Genomic DNA, 19,802 nt, shown 5'->3' on the forward strand with positions numbered 1-19,802 from the left:
GGTGGCCTGATTCTCCTACCTCTTTTCCTTTTTCGTTTTCCCTTTATGTTTCCACTGCCACTTCTTACTTCCCCAAATGGGCCACACTTTCGCATATCTCTGTAGCAGTTGGTCATCCTTCAAGACTCAGCTCACATCTCATCTCCTCATGAAGCATAGCTGACCTTTTGAAGAATTGAGGCACTTCAATTTCTCCGTTCTTAACAGCACCTTGTATTTCTTTACCAATCCTGTAATTTTGTGGTTTGTATATCAAGCTTCTCCTTTTGAGTTTTTTTTCTCTCTGGAGAGCAGGGACGATTTTTTCCAGCGACTGGCACATGATGCTGTTTTTGTACTTTAATGCAGAATGACTTCTTTCTAGCTCAAGCCACCTCTCCCCTCCCCAGCAGTCCATCCCTCTGTTTCTCTCTCCGGTGCTCTCCTGGGTTCTGTGTGCTAGGCCAGTACATTGCTGACAAGAAATGACCTGTGGTGACCTGCTGCTAATGGTAGATTTATAGTGCCATCAACTGTCAGTATATTAATTCACTTAAAACGCTTAAACATAACCCTTAGTTACACTCAAATCGATTGGTAAATCTTTTTTAAAAATTCATAAATTATACGTGCATTAACTTGGGCCTATTCCTGTCTGATTAAATCTTAGTTCCTAATTAGTGTAAGACAACTAACTGAAATTTTTCACAGATAAAATAAGGGGATTTTCCAGTTCTCAACACAGTAGTGAATATCCTACATAATGGTATTGTTTCCATATTTAATTATAACCTAAACATCTATGGTTCGGGTGTGCTGGGCAGCATCCCATCCTGCAAAAGACCGTTTTTGTCTTTAAGGAAATATAGTGTACCGCAGTTAAAAAAGAGCATGGAGATTGGTTTTCCACAGTGCCTAATTCTCTGTCACATGGCCGAGATAGGACTTCTAAGCCCATTAATAAGCTGATCCATTTGCTGAACTAGAATGTTTTTCTCTTGTTTCCCCACTGCATTTGGGTTGCTGACCCTTTATCCTTTGCTGTACACTTGTCCTTGATTAAAATTAGATCAATAAAGCTAAATCAAGGAAAAAAGGAATATCCTCGGTAGAATAAGTGACCATATATTACCATTAAACTGTTCAGAAGGAAATATTAGATGCTTTTTTTTGTTTTGGTTTTACTTACAGCCTTTTATTTCTGATTAGTACTGATAACAAACCGTATGCATTATACCTTATTTTTTGGAAGTATGGCAGTGGGGATGTGGATTTTTAAGCTGCTGGTTCCAAATACTTTGTCTTTTCCAGTAACCTCCTGGTCTTGGGTTGTGTTCAAATCTGTAAGATTTATTAGGTGAACATTCTGTAGCTAAGTGGCAAGATGTTCTGTCTTCTCATTAGCAGTGACCCTGGATAGTTTTCTCACATTCAGCAACATTTGTTAGGAGCCACCAGCATCCCTGTCACCTAGTGGTGAGGCAGAGGTGGGGTGCCGGGTGAGGTCACCTTGTGCACATCTCCACTGGGGGCAGGGGTGCTTTGTAGGGAGTGCTCAGGGCTGAAACTGGTTTCCCTTTTCTTTTTGCATATGAACTCTACTCCTGTAGTACAAAGAGCTTATTACTTGGAAGAAGAAAATGACTTCTCTCTTGCTTTAAGCTGGAGAGGCATCATAGGGTCCTTAGATGCCTTGTAATAGAATCCAGTGGCCATGGATTTCGGAGTTGGTTAAATTAGAGTTCAATTTTTGCCCCTGCCGTTTTCTGCTGTTGTGAGCTTTAGTCTAAATTACACTGAGCCTCTTTTCCTTCATCCGTAACAAAAATATTGTATTTGCTGACTGTTGAATTCTGTTGAGGATCAAATGAGTACAGTGGGATTAAAAAGGTGAGTCAGATGCTGTTTTTAAGCTTAAATAGTTTCGAATCACCTATGAGATATAAGACACGTATATACTGACTTGGGCCAGATGAACCAAGAGAGAAGACAGGATATTTGCTTAGAGAGCTCAGAAGGTTTCCTGAGGATGGTGGGTGGCATTTGAGTATGGCCTTGCAGAACGCTTGGCATTTTATTTATTTATTTTTTTAAAAATAGATTTATTTATTTATTTACTTTTGTCTGAGTTGGGCCTTCGTTGCTGCGTGTGGGGCTTTCTCTAGTTGTGGTGAATGGGGGCTACTCTTAGTTGCTGTGTGTGGGCTTCTCACTGCAGTGGCTTCTCTTGTTGTGGAGCATGGGTTCTAGGCACGCAGGCATCAGTAGTTGTGTCTCACGGCCTCCAGAGCGCAGGCTGAGTAGTTGTGGGGCACGGGTTTAGTTGCTCCATGGCATGTGGAATCTTCCCGGACCAGGGCTCAAACCTCTGTCCCCTGCATTGGCAGGCGGATTCTTAACCACTGCGCCACCAGGGAAGCCCATGTTTGGCACTTTAGTAAGCAAAGTGTTTAGCATTGAGATTGCCGTCACATCCAGGCACTGGAATAACGTAAACGGGGGAGTAGAAAATTCAGTTATGGGGCTTGTTCGGGAAGGAACTAATTTGGAATATAGTGGTTGGGATCAGAAGTGGGCTAGCATGTTTGATTATATCCATAATTTATACCTTTTTGTAGCCAACAAAAGATTAGGATTCATATCAGAAAATTCTCATGTTTATTTGGGTTTTGAATTTGTTAACATGCCATGGCTTCTCCCAAATTAAATCAGAACCTTGAATGAGTTCCACTTTTTTCTTCCTTGTGGTTAAAAAACGCATAACATAGAATTTACATTCTTAACCATTTAATTGTATGATTCAGAAGTGTTTAAGATATTCCCATTATTGTGAGACAAATCTCCAAAACTACTACTTCATCTTGCAGAACGGAAGCCCTGTACCCATTAATCAATTCCTTTTCCCCTTCCCTTCAGTCTCTGGTAACCATTTAGCTCCACTTTTTGTCACAGTTGGCTTAAGAGAAGTTTCTAGAATTCATCTAGCAATATTGCATGATAAACTATGTAATAGCAAATCTGATGTTATTTATCTCATTTTTCCATCTGGCTATAGTAGAAAAATGACATTTCATTGGTGGTGGTGTGAGTTTGGCCATCCCCACTAACCCTCACATTGTGTGTATGTGCTTCTTTGCGCGATATGGTAACCGCACTGACACAGGTAAGGTTTTTACTTTTCCATCTTTACTGTGATCCCAACTTAAACCACGAATATACACCTGTTATGGTTGGTCTTTAAAATCACAAAATGATTCACTACTCATGAGAGTCTAGCAAAATATTGGAAAAAAAATAGGGTACATTGTTCTCTTACTGCTTAAATTCTTAATCTTGTAGACTCTGTGGATTCGACACCTACTGGCTTGGAAGTCTTCCCTTGACTCTAGTGTGATGCTTGTGCTACCAGCCATTAAATACTCACGCATTACTCTTCATCAACTATTTTAACTGTGGAAGCTCTTTGTGTGCACTCCGACCATTTTTCTTGTTTTTTTTTTTTTGGTGCACATTTTACATTGTAGGTAGTCCTGCTGTATTGGGATTGGCCAGGTATAGAGGTATCTGGAACAGGTAAGAGGCAGTATTCTCTCAGGAGACAGTTGATCAAGAGAGTTGGACTGTTCCCCTCTGATGGTTACAAATTTTGTCTAGTTACATAGAGAGGTGCTTTTGGCCACAGTGGCAGGTCAAGAAACCACAGCAGTTATTTTAACAGAGACGACTTTGCATAAGGAATTATTAATCAGGTATGGAAATACTAAAAAGGTAAAAAGAGAACCCTAAGGGTCACATGGAGGTTTTAACCACACGACACAGCTACAACCTCTGGGTAATCTCTTTCAATAAGAGATTGAGATATGAAAACTTCAGCATTTGGAGGATGGACCAAGTGGGCCTCAGATCTCTGTTGAGCCGATGAAGGGGGCAAGAGTAACTCCCTGGAGCTGGGCCCCAGGCCTCCCAGGAGGGGCTGCCAGTTGATTGGTTCTGGTGACTCTGAGGGAGGTGTGTTGAGACTGTTTCCGGGAGTGTTGGGAAAACGGCAAGCTGGAATCCATTGGTGCTACTGGAACAAGCTGCCATTGCTGAGAAGAAGAAGAATTGCTGTGGAGGAGCTGACTGGAATAGGAAAGAGTTTGTCCCTCTTTCTTCCTGTCCATTCTCCCTTTAACATCCCCTATTGGCAGAGCCTAGCAGGGAACCAGCTGGCAAAGCAGAAATGTGGTTGGCAGTTTTCCCACCCCGTCACCACAAAGTGGAATTTTAAAAAGGCTAGGTTTAAAACTGAGTGACAATAGCTTCATAACTGGCACAAATAGTGTGTCCAACTTAGTTAATCTCCTTGAGCTTCCCAGGAGCTGGTGGCCTTGGGTAGGCCTGCATTCCGTGCTGAAATGAATTGACCCTTTCAGCTCTGTGTGGGAGGTGCCTGTGGAACCGGATGTGAGTGAGAAGCCTGTGCGTGATGGCAGTTCTTGCTACCTCAGTGGTTGGGAGGCAGGTGGTAGAGAAATACTAGCCTGGGCTCTTTTGTGGTCTTTTGCTCTGGCATGATGTTACGTTGGGCATGTTTTTTCTCTGGACACCTAACTTCTCAGTTGAGAAGAGCTAACAGTTCCAGCTTTATTGGTCGCTGTGGGAATTAGAAATAATATGAAGCGTAGAAATTTAAGGTAGAGAGACAGCCTTTTGTTTTAAGGGGGTTAGGTCGGAAGGCCAGCTATAGGCGAGGAGAGTGTGTGGTTATCAAAACGGAATGGTGACGTGATTGACCTAAAACCATTGTTAAACAGGCACAATTAAAGTGACATTACATAAAGCAGGAGCTAAAACTGCCTTGTCACGGACCGAGGCCCTGGTCTCAGGTACCCTGTCCTTCCTCACAGAGATGAAGAGCTGTGGGTACCACCCACTGGTGCAGGGCGAGATGCCCCCTGTTCACGCCTCCTGCCTCTGAACTTTACCTGGCTGTTCGGAAGATCTGGTCACTTGTCTGCTTGTTCACTAGGTGCCAACAACTGTCACAAAACAACCCCAACACATTCCTGAGTATGTTTCTTTCATCTGGGTGGAGGGCTAGTCTCTTTCCCTGGAGCAGCCTCCACCGGGTCTGGATTCAGCCTTGTCAAGGCCCCTTTCTGCCGTCAGCCAAGCCATGCCATGTATATATAATGACGTTGCCTTGCCACCTGGGTACTGCCTCTGAATGTCTGTGCTGTTCACAGTTCTGGTAATTTCATTTGCCCATACTTCTTCATGGTGGTAGTTGGTGATAGATGCTATTTTTTTCTGATTGATGACAGACTGTACAGTACAAAAGAGTCATCTTTGTAGGGTTAGAATGATATCTGTCCTAAAAAAGTACAGGCCCCATTTTGCTGAGTATTTAAACACAGGCTGAGAGTACTTTGAATTCTGTAGATAAAATACGTGGCAGTAGACCTGGCAGCCTGATTTAGACCTTGGAGTGATGTAGCTGGCAAGGCAGGATCTCAGTGTCTAAAGGGAGGCCTAAGCTGTGCGCTTACATAATTCAGTCCCGTGCTTCTGAAATGCACCACAATTTATTGCACAAATTTGACTGGAAATCTGGCTCAATTGGAGGTTCCACTGGCACCAGCTAAATAATGGTGTCACAACCAGCATCATTTTCCCTTCTGTGTGGTTCCAGGAAGAAACTTTTAATAATAATTATTATTTTGTAATACAGTGGAGAAGGGGAGGCATTCACAAAGAAGCATTTCTCTAACAAAATGGTATTCTTTTCTGAATGGGCTCACCCGAGCCTGCTGTCTGTTACAGAGAAAATTGCCTTCCTATTGCAAGAGGTTTGTTTTCTTTTCCTCCGGAGCCTTCCTCCTCTTCTAGAACTGTGGGAGGGCCGGTGGCACATCACCGTGCTGGATGGATTTCATCTGGCTTGCAGCCTGTACTTTAAGTAACGGAGTTGTCTCTTCTGAGGGCACTGGATCTCCATTTTTAGCCTGGGGATGAAGGGTGAGAAATGTGGGAGACGATTTCTCCATTACTAGAAAACAAGATTTGGGGCCAACTGGTTAATTATGAGCTTCCAGTGAAAAGGAAAGAGGTTGCAGAGGGGCAGAGCCAGTTGAGATATGCCGGTCCCTGCGACTTTCCATGACCCTGCAGACCCCCAGGCCTGCTCTGGTCCTTGAAGACCCCCATTTTCCCTTCTGCTTTTAAATTCTGGTTTCTTATTTGTAGATTTTTTTGTGTTCTTCCCAATGAAGGTGTTTCCCACGTTAACATTAATTCGTGTTTGCACGAATCTTCAGAACTATTAGCTCTGTAGAAAGAGGCCTTAATAGAGAGACACTATTTTTATTTCTTCTCGGCTTCTTTTGCTCATTTGAGCAGCATATGAAGGGTGCGTCATGCAGCAGAACTTCACACCTCTTGGTTTGTCACAGACTACCCTTTTGAGGACAAAGGAAGGGCTGTACAATCTTTCACTATCCTTTTCTTCCATCTTAACCACAAAAAATACTACCCCGGCAATTTAGGCTTAGTATCATCTCAAATTCGTGAATTTTTTAGGGAGGTGGGATGCTGGTACTTTGGAGTCCACATTAATGGAATTATCCCTTTTTATATTGTAGCTTACTATCATTTTATTTAGTGTTGAACTCTCACACTTGATTTTTTTTTTAACAATATCAGTTCAGCTTTACTTGAATTATTATATATGTTCTGGAAGGATAACTATTAGCTAATGATAGATTTGCGAGTGTGTTATTTCAAAGGTCACAAGTAATTGAATTCATTACGTCAAATTTGTAGCGAGAAGAGGATTGCCTTAAAGTTTTGGCCGGGTCAAAAGAAAACACTAATTATTCAGGTTTTGTAAAATTGGTTTTTTTCTAACATAACACATTGAAACTACCAGGAGTACTGCTTTTGCATCACTGCTTACAAAGAGCCTAGATTTTATGGTTGTACAGTGAGATATCTAGACTAGAATCTTTTAAATCATTATTCAGGAATATACTTATCTTTGTGTAGTATAGAATCATGTCTGGTGAAAGTTGCCAGAAGGTAGAGATATTAGAAATAGTTCACATTCAACTGGTGCTATATGAGACATTCATTACTAACGGTGATATGGATCCACAGTGATGTTGCCTCCTCCATCTCTTTGAAAGTTCTCTTTATATATTGACCAGTTCCACTTATTCCCCTAATCAGAAGTGCAGTTTGAGTTTAAAAAAATAAATCTTTTAGCTAGGCCTTTTTGCATTCCCCGTTTTATTCTCTCTGCGTGTTGGCATTTTCTGTGAACATGGCACTATACTAGGCACTTCATAGTTATTATTGAGCTCTTTTTTCCTCTCACAGATATTCCCTCCTGTGGTCTGGTAGGAAAGGTAAGACCTACAAGAAGTAATTAAATTATAGTAACACGAGGCAGAAAGTGATTAGTGCTGTAACTTTGGTTTATCTCTTCTGTCTCTTGATATTTTAGCTCTTGTTAACATCCGTATTAGATGTTGTAAAACTTAGCTGAGTAGCTTTGTTTCTTAGTAACACGTGTAGATCTGTTCTTTCCCCATGGGGTTCATATTACCTGAAATATTCCTGGAATGTAAGCTTAAGAGTTGCCTGACTTTGCACTAATATATTTAGTCCCTTCCTGATTTTTACAGGATTTTCAAGTCATTTTTTGCATGGGTTTTCACTGCAAAGTTATGTATTAATATAATGCCAGGTAATTCTTAACTTGCTGGTTCTTGGAAGGAAACTGAGGTAAGCCGGCAGCCAGGAGATGCTGGTGCCAGAATCATTGTCGAGAACCTAGGCCTCTGTTCTCTGGATGACAGCAAGCTGCCCACTTACTCTTGATCATTTGTTGCCATCAAATGCTTGAGGAATGTTTGATTTCATGTCCGGGACGGCTCTTTTTGTCTAACTTCAGGAGTGCTGAACTTGAGCTTTGTTCTCTTCAAGGATTCAGTGCCCTTTCTGTCTCATTATCCCAGTCTTTACCGGCTGCATCCTCACCATTCCTCCAGGAAAGGTGGCACAGGCTTCACTCACCCTTGGAGCGGATCTTTATTTTCAGAGCACTGGGTCGGGGAGAGTTTTTGTCCCCGCGCTGGGAAAAGAAGATGAGGTGGGGCTCTGAGGGCTTTCTCACTTTCCCTTTTCTTCCTGGGTTTGGAGCCGATTTGCTGCTGGTTGCATAGCTTCTTACTTGGGAGCCTTCACCTTCTTTTGCCTTGAGGTCTGTGAGGGGCAGACGCTATGCCTGCAGAAGAATTTGTAGCTAAGTGCAGGCACCCCATGTGGTGCCTTGGATAATGGTTTTGGACCCCTTAGAGCCTTAAAAGTATTCTTTAAAGTCTTGACAGGGTCTTGGGGGGGGGTGAAAAGACCTAATGTTTGGCCTCCTCCTCCTGTCCCCTCCCTCGCCCGTCCTCACTGCATCTGCGCAGTAAATAGCAAGAACTTCTGAAAATGCTCTTAGTTGGCTCATGTAATTGAGTAGGAGAGCAATCTCCAGAGACAGATATTTTCCCACTTGCATGATGGTCTTGAAAAGGTACTTTGATCTGGGGAAGAGCGAGTTCCTTTGGAACATAGTTCTGCACTGTACACCGTAGGTGACAGGCGAGTCCCTTCAAGGACGTGAGGCTGCAGAAATCTGCTTTCCTTCTTTCCCTCTTTGGATACAGCGAAACCTAGCTCCTCCTGGCTTGGTAATTTCTAGAGCTTGCCACTTCCTCTGCTGTCACTGTGGCTAGTGTAGGTCTAGACCACCGGTGTCTGGGGTGTGTGTTGGGGGGAGGGTGTGCCCATCCTGCTGTTCCCTGGCATGGGCAGATAGAGAAATATTTGGTAATCTTGTTTTCCCACCGTTACTAGAATGTTCCCAATTGTCTTAGCTGTAAAGACGTTTAAGGAGTATTTCAAGTTACCTCCAGCTACATGTGCAGAAAGAAAGTGAGCTCCCCAGGTATTTACTTACTTGCCTACTTATTCAGCCACTTTGATGTTAATCAAGCTCCTCTGTGTTGCTTTGTGACTCTTTAAACCTTTGGAGTCCCTTTTCTTCTATTTCCGTTGGTTTAAGTGGGTCCAAAGTGCTCAAAAGGCGCTCCACAGCGTTTCTCAAAGTGTGGTCCACAGTCCTTCTCGCTACTTATTAAAAATACAGAATTGGGGACATGACCCCAGACCTGCAGAATCAGAATACCTGATGTGGCCCGACAAGCCTGCATGTTTACAAGCTCCCACACTAAACCTGACGACTACTGACAGGAGATGACTGCCTTTTGGCACTAGGAAGCCAGGAGGGGGTAGTGTCTGCCACCCCCCGCAGGTACCCAACCCCCCCCACTCCGCCGCTTCAGCCCCTGGAATAGCTGGGATCAGAATCCCTGCTCTGCTTGTTAACAAGAAGTGAGGCACGTTACTTAACTGTAAGCCGCACTTTCCTTGCTGTAATTCGGGATCATAATCCATTTCATAATGAAATGAACACTCTAAGAAGAAGACCCGAGTGTTTTTTTCCTAGGTCTGATGAAGAGTGGGCAGTTGTAGAAACAGTGGGTCTGCAGAGTATGAGAGAAGTGTAGTAAACTAAGGGTTCTTTAAAAGCAGCAAGGCACTTCAGGGGCCAAGTATCTTGCATAAGAACGGGGTTCAAAGTCCAGCCCTCTTCCATTCTCATGCTTGTGAATTTTATTTATTTATTTATTTTTTTTGAGATACGTGGGCCTCTCACTGTTGCAGCCTCTCCCGTTGCAGAGCACAGGCTCCGGATGCGCAGGCTCAGCAGCCATGGCTCATGGGCCCAGCCGCTCCGTGGCCTGTGGGATCCTCCCAGACCGGGGCACGAACCCGTGTCCCCTGCATCGGCAGGCGGACCCTCAACCACTGCGCCACCAGAGGAGCCCACACTTGTGAATTTTTATAATCACATCTCAGGTTTAAAAAAATATTTTTTCAATTTGATTTGTTTTTATTTACCGTTCTCCTTTGCCTCCTTGGAGATATGTCTGAAATGTATTTCATTGTTGTGAATTTGGGACTTTCCCAGACCTTGTCTCTTTAATAGACCCTATTTACCTTTAAGAGAGATGTTTTTAGGAGGAAGAAATAGAGCTAATTGGGAAATAAAGTGAAAGTGTCTTTTTCTTTGAAACAACTCCTGGGGAGTGTTTGGGTATATGAATCTTCTGTGTGTGGTCCTATAGGTATAGTGGTGCAAGATATCTTCCATTTGGCCAAGGTGGTTACGATTTTGAACCTTTCCCCAGCTGCTGACTATAGATTTCTATCTAGTTGGATCTGCCTTTCATAAAAATGTGCTATTGTGTATGTTAAGGATAGTAAATAGTGGATATCCCTGTGGATTGTGTCTCCTGGCTGCCAAGGGAATTGAACGGTCCTTGACTGTAAATATGCCCAGGGCATGTGGTAATGTTCCTATTTTAAGTCTATAATTCAAATGGAAATTGAAGCCTTTGTTTATTAACATAGCTTATGTGGCAGGGCAACTGGGACTGGTCCATTTACTGTTTGAAATTTTATCCATTTAAATCTGATCGTGTCTGTTCTTATTTTAATTCAGCAGTCTGTTTTAAGATCTCCGTAGAGTATAATTCTGCTTGGCTACTTTTAATATATTTCAAGCCTCCGTTAAAAAAAAAAAATCAAACTTGTTTTTGACCCTGGTTATTTGAGAGCATGTTGGTAGTTAAATTATTCCCTTCTGCCTCATGGAAAGATACATCTATGAAAGAAAATCATTTTGAGGGAAGGAAAAAAGAATTTCATGCATTTCTTGTGAGGAAAAGAATGGCAGGTTATTTTGCCTCTGAGAGAAATAAAAGTGTGAGACATTGTGACCCAGGGAAGGGTTGGCCAAACAAGGTTTGGGGGTTTCCTATCCCTAAACATTTTTTTGGTTTAAAAAAACCCCAACGTTATAGAATGATACAGAACAAACATTTCTTATTATACCACATTGGCTTCAGATCCTCTTTTAAAGAGACAAGCTTGCAGATGAAGTTGAAAGTCCCTGTGGACTCATCCTTGACCCCATTTCTTTCCCATTCTGTTTCTTTCTCTGCACATCCTGCATTAGTTAACTAACCATTGACTTTCGTTTCTAGGTATTTTTATACTTTGGCTATTTACATAGCTCTAGGAATAATGTTGCTTGTGTCTTTTTTTAGTCTGTATTTAAATCATTATCACTCTACAACTTGTTTTCCTGCTCAGCGTTGTTTTTCAGATTTGTTCATTTATTGCATTGCTCTCAGACTCACTGCTCTCTGTTCTGCTCTGTGACTGTACAGAGCCGACTGTAAATTTTACAGCGTTAACATGAGCATTGTGGTTCTTGTCTTGCATGAGTGAGACCTCTCTGGGGTATATACCCTCCTGTAAGTAGAATTTCCTAAGTATAGTGATGCATATCTTCAGCCTTAACCGGATGATGCCGAGTAGCACCATGTGAAAGTGCCACAGTGGTTGAACCATTTTATATTCCCATCAGTGGTTACAGCACACCTATTTCCCCTCATCCTCATTTTTAAAATTTGACAATATATTGGATGTCCTATAGTATCGCAGCTTACATTGCCCTGATTATCAATGAAGTGATACCTTTTTTCATACACTTAATGTCCAGCTGCAGTTCTTTTGTGAAATGCCTGTTCGTACCTTTTGGCCAATTTTTCTGTTAGGTAGTTTCTCTTATTGATTTGTTCTTCCTTCCTTTACTGAGTAAATCAAAGTAATGAGAGAACTTCCAGCAGCTCTCACTACCACGCGTACCCACCTAACAGTACCTGCATCCACACACCTAAAGGTGAACTATTGGAGCTCCTATGGAAAGCCATCCCCTCCTTACCTATGCACTAACAGTTCTGTCCTCTTCCTTCTGCATTACCACTTATTTGCTTTCCACAGGACCTTTGCCTGTTATTTCGCCCCTCAAAAACCAAAAACCAAAGCCCCTTCTCTTCACCTTGCTTCCTCTGCCAGCTGCCACATAATCTCTTTGTATTTTGTAGCAGAACTTTCTGAAGTATCGTATGTACTCACTTTCTCCGCTTCTTCTCTTCCCATTCCTAGTTCCAGTCAGGCTCTTGCCCCTACTGCTCCACCAAAATTAATCTTGCCAAGTGACGGACGACCCACACTTAGCTTGATCCAACAAGCGGATCTTAGTCCTCAGCTCATTTGCCTTGCCTTGTGCATTGGACACAGTTGGTCTTTCCCTCCTCAATTCACTTTCTTTCCTTGGCTTCCAGGACATAACGTTGGTTGTTTCCTCCTGCTGAGATCACTGATTGCTCCTTCTCAGTCTCCTTTTATACATTCCTTCTCTTATTCCTTACCTTTCAATGTTACAATGCCTCAGTCCTCTGTCCTTTTAAATACCACCTATATGCCAACCACTCCCAAATGTAAATTACCAGCTCAGAGCTTTTTTCCAAACTCCACACTTGCCTACTCAAAACCTCTACTTGAGAGTTTAGCAGGCGTGTAACCAAACTCCTGATCTCACCCACCTCCCTCTACCTGTGGTCTTCCTCATCTCAGGTGATGACCCCACCTATTATTCCATTTGCTCAGATAAAAAAAAAACCTTGGAGTCATGCTTGATTCCTCCCTCTTTTCTCATCTCACATTTCATCTGTCTGCTTTCAGAATATTCCCAGATTCTGACCACTTCTTGCCCCTTCACTGCTCTTCCTTGATGTAATCTAACATCATTTCCCACCCAGATTAATGCCATAATCTCCTAATTGGTCTCCCTTTGTTCTCTCTCGTCCTTGCTGTAGTGTCTGTTCTCAGCACAGTGACCAAAGTAATTCCTTCAGATGTTAAGTCAGATGTGTGACTTTGTCTGTTGTTCTCCCCTCTCAGCTGTAGCTACAGTGATGTCTCTGCTGTTCCTTGAACCCACCAGTCATCTCCTAACTCAAGGCTTTTGCATTGGCTGTCCTCTCTGCCTGTCTCTAGATGACTACATCCCATACCTCCTTTGAGTCTTGGCTAAAATGTAACGTGATCAGGGTAGGCCTCACTGAGAAGTTTACAGCTGTGGCTCAGTACTCCAGTTCTCTCTTATCTTGTTCTGCCTTGTCTTTATCTTGTTTCACTTATCAGCTACTGAGTCTGTGCTTTGGCCTGTCAGTTTGTTCATGATGCTTTTTCAGTAAAGAACTCTTTAAAATTTTAGTGAAGCCACATTCATCAGTGTTTTGGTAGTTTGTGTTTATTCAGCCTTGTTTTAAGAAATTCTGCAGGATCCTAGGGTCCAGTAAATTTTTTGGTTACAGTTTTTTGGCTGCTAGATGGGCTAGATTAAATTTGGCCCGAAATGGAGTTGAGAATAGACCTTGATTAGGAGTCCCTTCCATTCCCTCCAGATGAGCATTAACCAGAGACCTCATTTTGGCATGATAAGCTCCTGTTCAAAAAAAAAAAAAAAAAAAGCCAGGCATGCCTTTTAGATGCTGAGATTGGGCCTCCTTCCGAAACCAAGGAGAGGTAAAGATGATTGAAGTTATCTGTAACGTGAGTCATTACAGGGCCTACATACAATGTCACTTCTCAGGATGAACAGTGATTACAGCACATATTGGTTTGTGTATTATCTGCCCACCAGATAAATCAAGCATTCTTTTCTATTTTTAATTTTAAAGTATTTCCATGTAGATTAGAATCTAAACTAGGTAGTCCTTTTTTTTTTTTTTTTTTGGCAGTACGCGGGCCTCTCACTGCTGTGGCCTCTCCCGTTGCGGAGCACAGGCTCCGGACGCGCAGGCCCAGCAGCCATGGCTCACGGGCCCAGCCGCTCCGCGGAACGCGGGATCTTCCCGTACCGGGGCACGAACCTGTGTCCCCTGCAGCGGCAGGCGGACTCTCAACCACTGCGCCACAAGGGAAGCCCATAGGTAGTCCTTTTTAGCAGGCAAGATTCAGCTAAAGTCTTGTTTTCTCAGAATTCATTCCATACCTCAATTGCCTCTTAGAGATTTCAAAGGCTTTTATGTACCTGGTAATTTGGAGGAATTGCTTTTATTTTGTTGTTTCTTAGGGACTTCTAATATCTCTCTTGTAAGATGTTTGCAGATGTCAATAGCTACTAGATCTTCAGGGTTAGAGTAAAAAGATGACTCTGTTTTCACTTGTGGTATCTTGTTTTCTGCTCGTGCTATTAGTTCTTTCCGAGCTTCATGAGAGACATATAATCAGACTCAAGTCACCCTGTTTTTTTGTTGGAATGTTTGGTATACTGTTTATTTTCTTTCCTTCTTTTGAGAGTATCTTGGCTTGGCCCAGTCGTGTCAAGCATCTTTCTTGTTCACACTGCCATGTTCACACATTTAGGTGTATCTCATCCCATGATCTTCATTTGAATGCCTATTGAAACTATTTCTTACCATTCCTTGTTTCAGAATAAATAGGGTAAGGTTCTGATATCAGGTTCTGTGGCACATCATAAGGCTGTGTAAGGGAAATGTCAATTATTTTGTTCAATTCATTTAAAAAAATGTTGTTCACTTAGTGAATCACACAGCTACTCTCTGAATAGATTGCCCTGTATTGCTAGGGGAATATGAATACATTGGGACTTCTTTATTCCTGATGGCTGATTCTGATAACCATTGATTTTTGTCTTTGTTAAAAATCCTGTTCATTACTGGCACCTAGCATCTTCTGTCTAGCAAGCATTCTTACACTATCCTTAGTGTCATCATAAACTCTATTTTAGGGCTCCTCAGTAGTGACCCACTATTTTCATTTGGCTGCCTGGATGCTTATAAAATATCCATAATCCTATACATCTGCCCTTATGTTAGCCAGCACTCCCTCTAGCCAGGCAGCTCTTATTTGTCCCATTTTCCTTGTTAAGGAAAACTTAGTGTTATTTCTTTAAAGATTTTCATGTTTCGGGCCATACTTCACTTACTAGGCAGTGATCATGGTTCCCCATGACTTTGATCAGAGTTTGGAAATCCCAGTTGCTCCTGTTCAGAGTGTGGAGATCCCATGCATCAACTCTGAGAAAGGATAAAGATTCACCTTCAGTTCTAAAAGGTGCCTTAAGTTCTTTGAAGAGCATGAGAATGGTGCTGCTGCCTTTATTTATTATTTTTTTTAAGCCAGAGAAATTAGAAGACAGGTGGATGGTGAATGTGAAGCTCGAACTCAAATAATTATGCACATTCTTGGTGATATCAGTGAATTGAAATGTTTAAATGATGTGTTTTGGACACCAAGGCTTGCTTTGGGTCTAGGAGGAAACCTCAATTTCGATGCCCTTGACCTCAGAATTGTCATTAGTATTACCTTAAATATGGGGGTATTAAAATGATAAATGTTCTTTATTTGAGAATAGTTGGCTATTTAAGAAAACATAATTTGAATACTTTAAGTATAGAATGAATTATATAGAGATCTTGTTGTGTCAGGTGTGTAAAAGATGGCAAAGCAAAGTTAAGGCCAGGTGGGCTAATCATACAGGATGGGGAAGCAGTGGTGTGCATCTAGGTTAGGGGTTATGGCTTAATTTTCTCCTTTTTTTCTGATTTCCACCCCCCCCCCCCCCATATCTGTTCATGCAGTCCTGTCCTTCTAGCATACTCGCTCTTGTATATTATTCTGCATATTTCTTTTGTGGTAGTACATCCAAGTATTTGAGTTTATACTATGAGGGAAGTACTACATACTTGGGTCTGGGATCACAAAGGACAACAGAAAAGGGCAGGGTCTCTGTTCTCATGCAGCTTAGGAGCTAGTGGGAGAGACGTTAATCATACCAACCAATTTAGCCAACATGTCCCAATTTCTTGTGCACAAGCTCTAGTCCTCTGTACGCTGTCCTCCCCCTGACTGCAAACTTCTCGGGTTCCTTTGCTTTTATCCCCTCTATCCACTCCCTTGTCAGTCACTATTTATTTATTTTTTAAAGAGATTCTCCTAGCTCTTAAGTTCCTGTCAATTCCCAGTTCTGTTGCCTTCATCCGGACCCTCTCTCATCATCTCAGCTATATTGCTCAGAGCCCCTCTTTTCGGGGAAGTCTTGGCCCCAAGAAATAATGAAGGGATTGGCTGTGTATTTGTGTGCTGCAATACTGTTTATTCCTGCCTCTCTCCTTTTGCTTGTCTTTTTTCCCCCAACTCTAATTTTCTTTATAGTTTTTTCCTATCCTGCAAACTCATGTTAAGTCCCACCTTGTCAATGAAACATCTCCTGATTACTTCTTTCCACTTCCCTGAATTCTAATAGCACTTAGTCCCTAGTCTATAGCACATAATTTAGCACTTATTCAGAACTGCTTTGTGTTACTTCATATCTGCAGGATTTCTTCTGTTATTGTTAGGTTACAAGGATTTTAAGTCCAAGAGTATAACATACATTTACATAGTGCTTTGTCTGAGGCTAATAGTTGGTAGGTACTTAATAAAGGCTTACAGAGTATAGAATGAGATTTATAGTATATCTGTAAATATTAGAAGGGCCCTAATACTCAGTGAGCTTCTTCTATACTGCAGTTTATATAGCTCTTTCCCTGTTGATGAACATTTAGGTTGTTTCCACTTGTGTAAACATTCCATTGCTTATTTTTGAGCCTGTCATTTGAAAAAAAGATAGTCTTGTTCCCTGTAAAGCATTTCAACCAAATACTTTGTTAATCGTTTACTATATATCTAGCAATTATTCAATATTTGTGATACTGGGAGCTAGAGCATATTTCAGGTGTGTTGTCATTATCTCTCACTCTTGGCTGTGTTCATGTGTCAGTTTTTGCTTTGTTTTCCCATTCCTGATGCGGTATTTTATTTTGCTTTAAGGATAAGAACAAGAAACTGCGTCCCCTCTATGACATTCCCTATATGTTTGAAGCCCGGGAATTTCTGCGAAAGAAGCTTATTGGGAAAAAGGTAAGTGATGGCAGAAACATAATTTGCAAGTGGTTAGGGGTTGTTTTAATCTGGACTCTTGTGATGGAATCCCAGAGACCAGCAAATGACTCTCCTCCACCAAATCAAGCGGTATTACTTTGATATGAAGAGAGGCGTGCCTCTGTCTCAGGAAGTGGCATCCCTTGGGAGAAGTTTAAAATTGGGGCCCTGACCACAGTGTGATTTCTAGGGCTCTCACGGCATGTTCTTTCCAGGGTCCAGGCTCAATTCCAGTCTCAGTAATTGCATATTGCCCTGAGCTCCATCCACTTCCATTAAAGCCGAGTAGCTCTCTGCTTCTCTCCAGCCACTTGCATTAAAAGTCAGGGCTGTGGGATTTGCTAATGAAAGAAAGTGGCTGCTTTTTTCTGACTCCCCTGTTTCTGAGGAGAAGAGGGCTTCTGGAATAGGAGCCTGCCTTTTGTGGAAAAGAGGGTGTGGTTTCCTGGTGGTTCCTTGGGAGACTTTCTGGTGTAGCGCAGCAGCTCAGAGGCCCTCAGAGGGCATTTCCTTGTGTTCTTAGAGCAGAATGTTCTATGACCTGCTGCAGAACTTGCTATTCTGGGAAGCTGATAATGAGCCTCTGATCTTCCACTGATTTTCCCTGACCTCCCCAACCTACATATCCGGGACATTTCTTTGTGTCCTGGGTAAACAGAGGAAACGAATAGAATAGTTCCTGCGGTAATTGAGGGAAATCTGTTCAGAGAAAGACTGTGATTTGTGTTCTCCTTACTTTGCGTTGGTGGGGATTCTTCCAGGAAATGTTATGTTTTGGGCCAACTTTTATTATAGGTTCAGAAAGGTAAGGCCATTTGGTTCTAAGTCTGACCTCAACATGTTGAAGCCATATTAGCATTCTTTACCTACATGCAGGTTTTTAAACGATTGGAGTTACGAGAGGTTTGTCAAAGTACTGTAGTTACTAGAATGATAAATTATTGCAAGAGATTTTGAAGCTGGGCAAAAGATGAAATTGCTAATTTTGAGGTAGAGAAACCAAACTGGATTCCCTAAAACAAGTATTAATCTCCTCAGATTCCTTGAGAGAATAGGCTCATTTGTCATTGTATAAAACATGACAGAATGCTGTATTCATTCATGAAGTGTAGTGCAAATGATGGCTTTAAGCCTCTTTCAATTTCTAGATCTCTTGTTGTCTGATTGAATGTCTGACGTCTGTTTCACCAAGTTGATACCATATCACTAATTTACTGGCTCATAAACAATGGCATAGAGACAAGCAAGGAATTCCCCCTGCACGTGTTCATTTCTATTGAAATCCATCCAAAACCACACTGAAAGGAGTGGCAGCGCATATTTGCTTCGTGCACAGCCAGTTGTGTGGTGTGTATTCTGGCATCCACCTGGTTTGTTTGAATATTGCCCTTCCCTGATTGTGCTTCGTCCCTAGGAGCAGAGATTACAGCTCAGGGTAACAGCTGCTTAATGGTTCTAGAAAGTTAGCCCAGGCCTCTGCTCTCAAACACTATGTGCCTGCTGGGCCTTTGTAAAGTCCTCTGTCTCAGGATAAAAGAACTGACCTCCAGTGTCAGATATGGTGGCAATTCTTAAGCAATTAGGCTCCTTCTTGGTGGGAGAAAACTCATTTACTGGTTCCTCTGCATGAGAGTTGATTGGATTCTATTTGTGCTGAGCCCAAGTTTTGTCCCCCACGGTGACACTGTGTAAACGATGAATACTGTATCCCTGCATAGGGAGAAGGATGCAGCTAAGCTCTGCTGGGCTGGAACATTCCTGATGCAAACTGCTGTTCCTGACTCACCACCTGAAACCACTTGCCTGTCTTCTGGGCCCATCAGTTGCGACAGCGAACACCCGTGTGCTTTGGAGTCTGGGAGCAGACAGGGCAGTGGCTGCCTCGGGGTGGGGGGTGGCTAGCACACCATCACACATTTCTGCCAATTCCCTTCAGACCTCTGCAGCTGTTCAGTGCAGCACATGGTGATTAAGAGGCACCGAGAGGGAGCATGTGTGCCTGTGTGTGCCTGTGCACGGAAGCTGATTAGTACAGCCTGTCACAGCTTAAACAAGATAATGGAGGTAAAAATCATCTTCTCTGCCCAGACTATTATTTGACCATCCCAGAGAGTCTATAATAAGAAGTTTGGAGGGGTTTCTAGACTGTAGAGCATTGAGATTGAAGGTGCTTTGTTAGATTCAGTGGCCTCCATTTCAGTTATGGAAATTCACTTTGGTTCACTCCCAAGATTTAATTCCAGCTAAATGCCTTAAAGTAACCAGGCACCTCTCTGAGCCTTGGTTTTAGCATTTGTGAGCTGGTAATATTATTTGCCTTTCCTTTCTCACGGATGAGAATCCAGGATAATACTAGTCATTCATGTTTTTCCAGGTGCCTGTTGCGTTATGTAGTTTGGTTTTGTTTAATAATACTGCTTTCGTTTAGAATCTAGCATTGCTTGACTTTCTCAGGTCTGAGGTCAAGATATGTGAATCAGTGCGCAACTACTTTGACTGCCATCAACCCCTTGTGCAGATTTGGGTGTCACCTGGTTCCAGCTTCCACAAAATGTGTATCTGCTTGTATTGGAGTGTATATTTGTGTGTGTGTGTGTGTTATCTGGTTTAAGGGAGAGGTAGGATATGTGCGTATCCTGGCAGTGTTTCAGAAGCTGTCTGAATTGCTATACTGCCTGGTAGAATGCCCTCCCCATCCCTGGTTTACCATCTGCCATCTGTGCTTTCACTAAAATATGACTAAGGAATATGCATGGAGGAGAGAACTGTCTTGCTAATTTCTTCTGGGTTTCTTCATGGTCCCAGTGTAGTGGACGCATGGAATCCTTAGTAACTTCAGCATGTCCCTTAGTTTTCCAGAATGGCAT

General features: G+C 42.3%; 1 protein-coding gene across 2 annotated transcripts in view; it reads left to right on the top strand.

The window, feature by feature from the left end:
• The window catches only part of SND1 (staphylococcal nuclease and tudor domain containing 1), a 427,993-nt gene that overhangs the window by 144,729 nt on the left and 263,462 nt on the right, over positions 1 to 19,802 (top strand). Inside the window, exon 11 of one of the 2 annotated variants that reach the window (XM_081244332.1) lies at positions 16,825 to 16,914. The exons of the other annotated variant lie outside the window; for it this stretch is intronic. Coding sequence (XP_081100458.1) covers positions 16,825 to 16,914 — 90 coding nt within the window. The remainder of the gene's footprint in view (positions 1 to 16,824; positions 16,915 to 19,802) is intronic. 2 annotated transcript variants of the gene reach the window in all.

The sequence above is a fragment of the Mesoplodon bidens genome (assembly GCF_964165515.1).
Source record: "Mesoplodon bidens genome assembly, chromosome: 9".
Lineage (NCBI taxonomy): Eukaryota > Metazoa > Chordata > Mammalia > Artiodactyla > Ziphiidae > Mesoplodon > Mesoplodon bidens.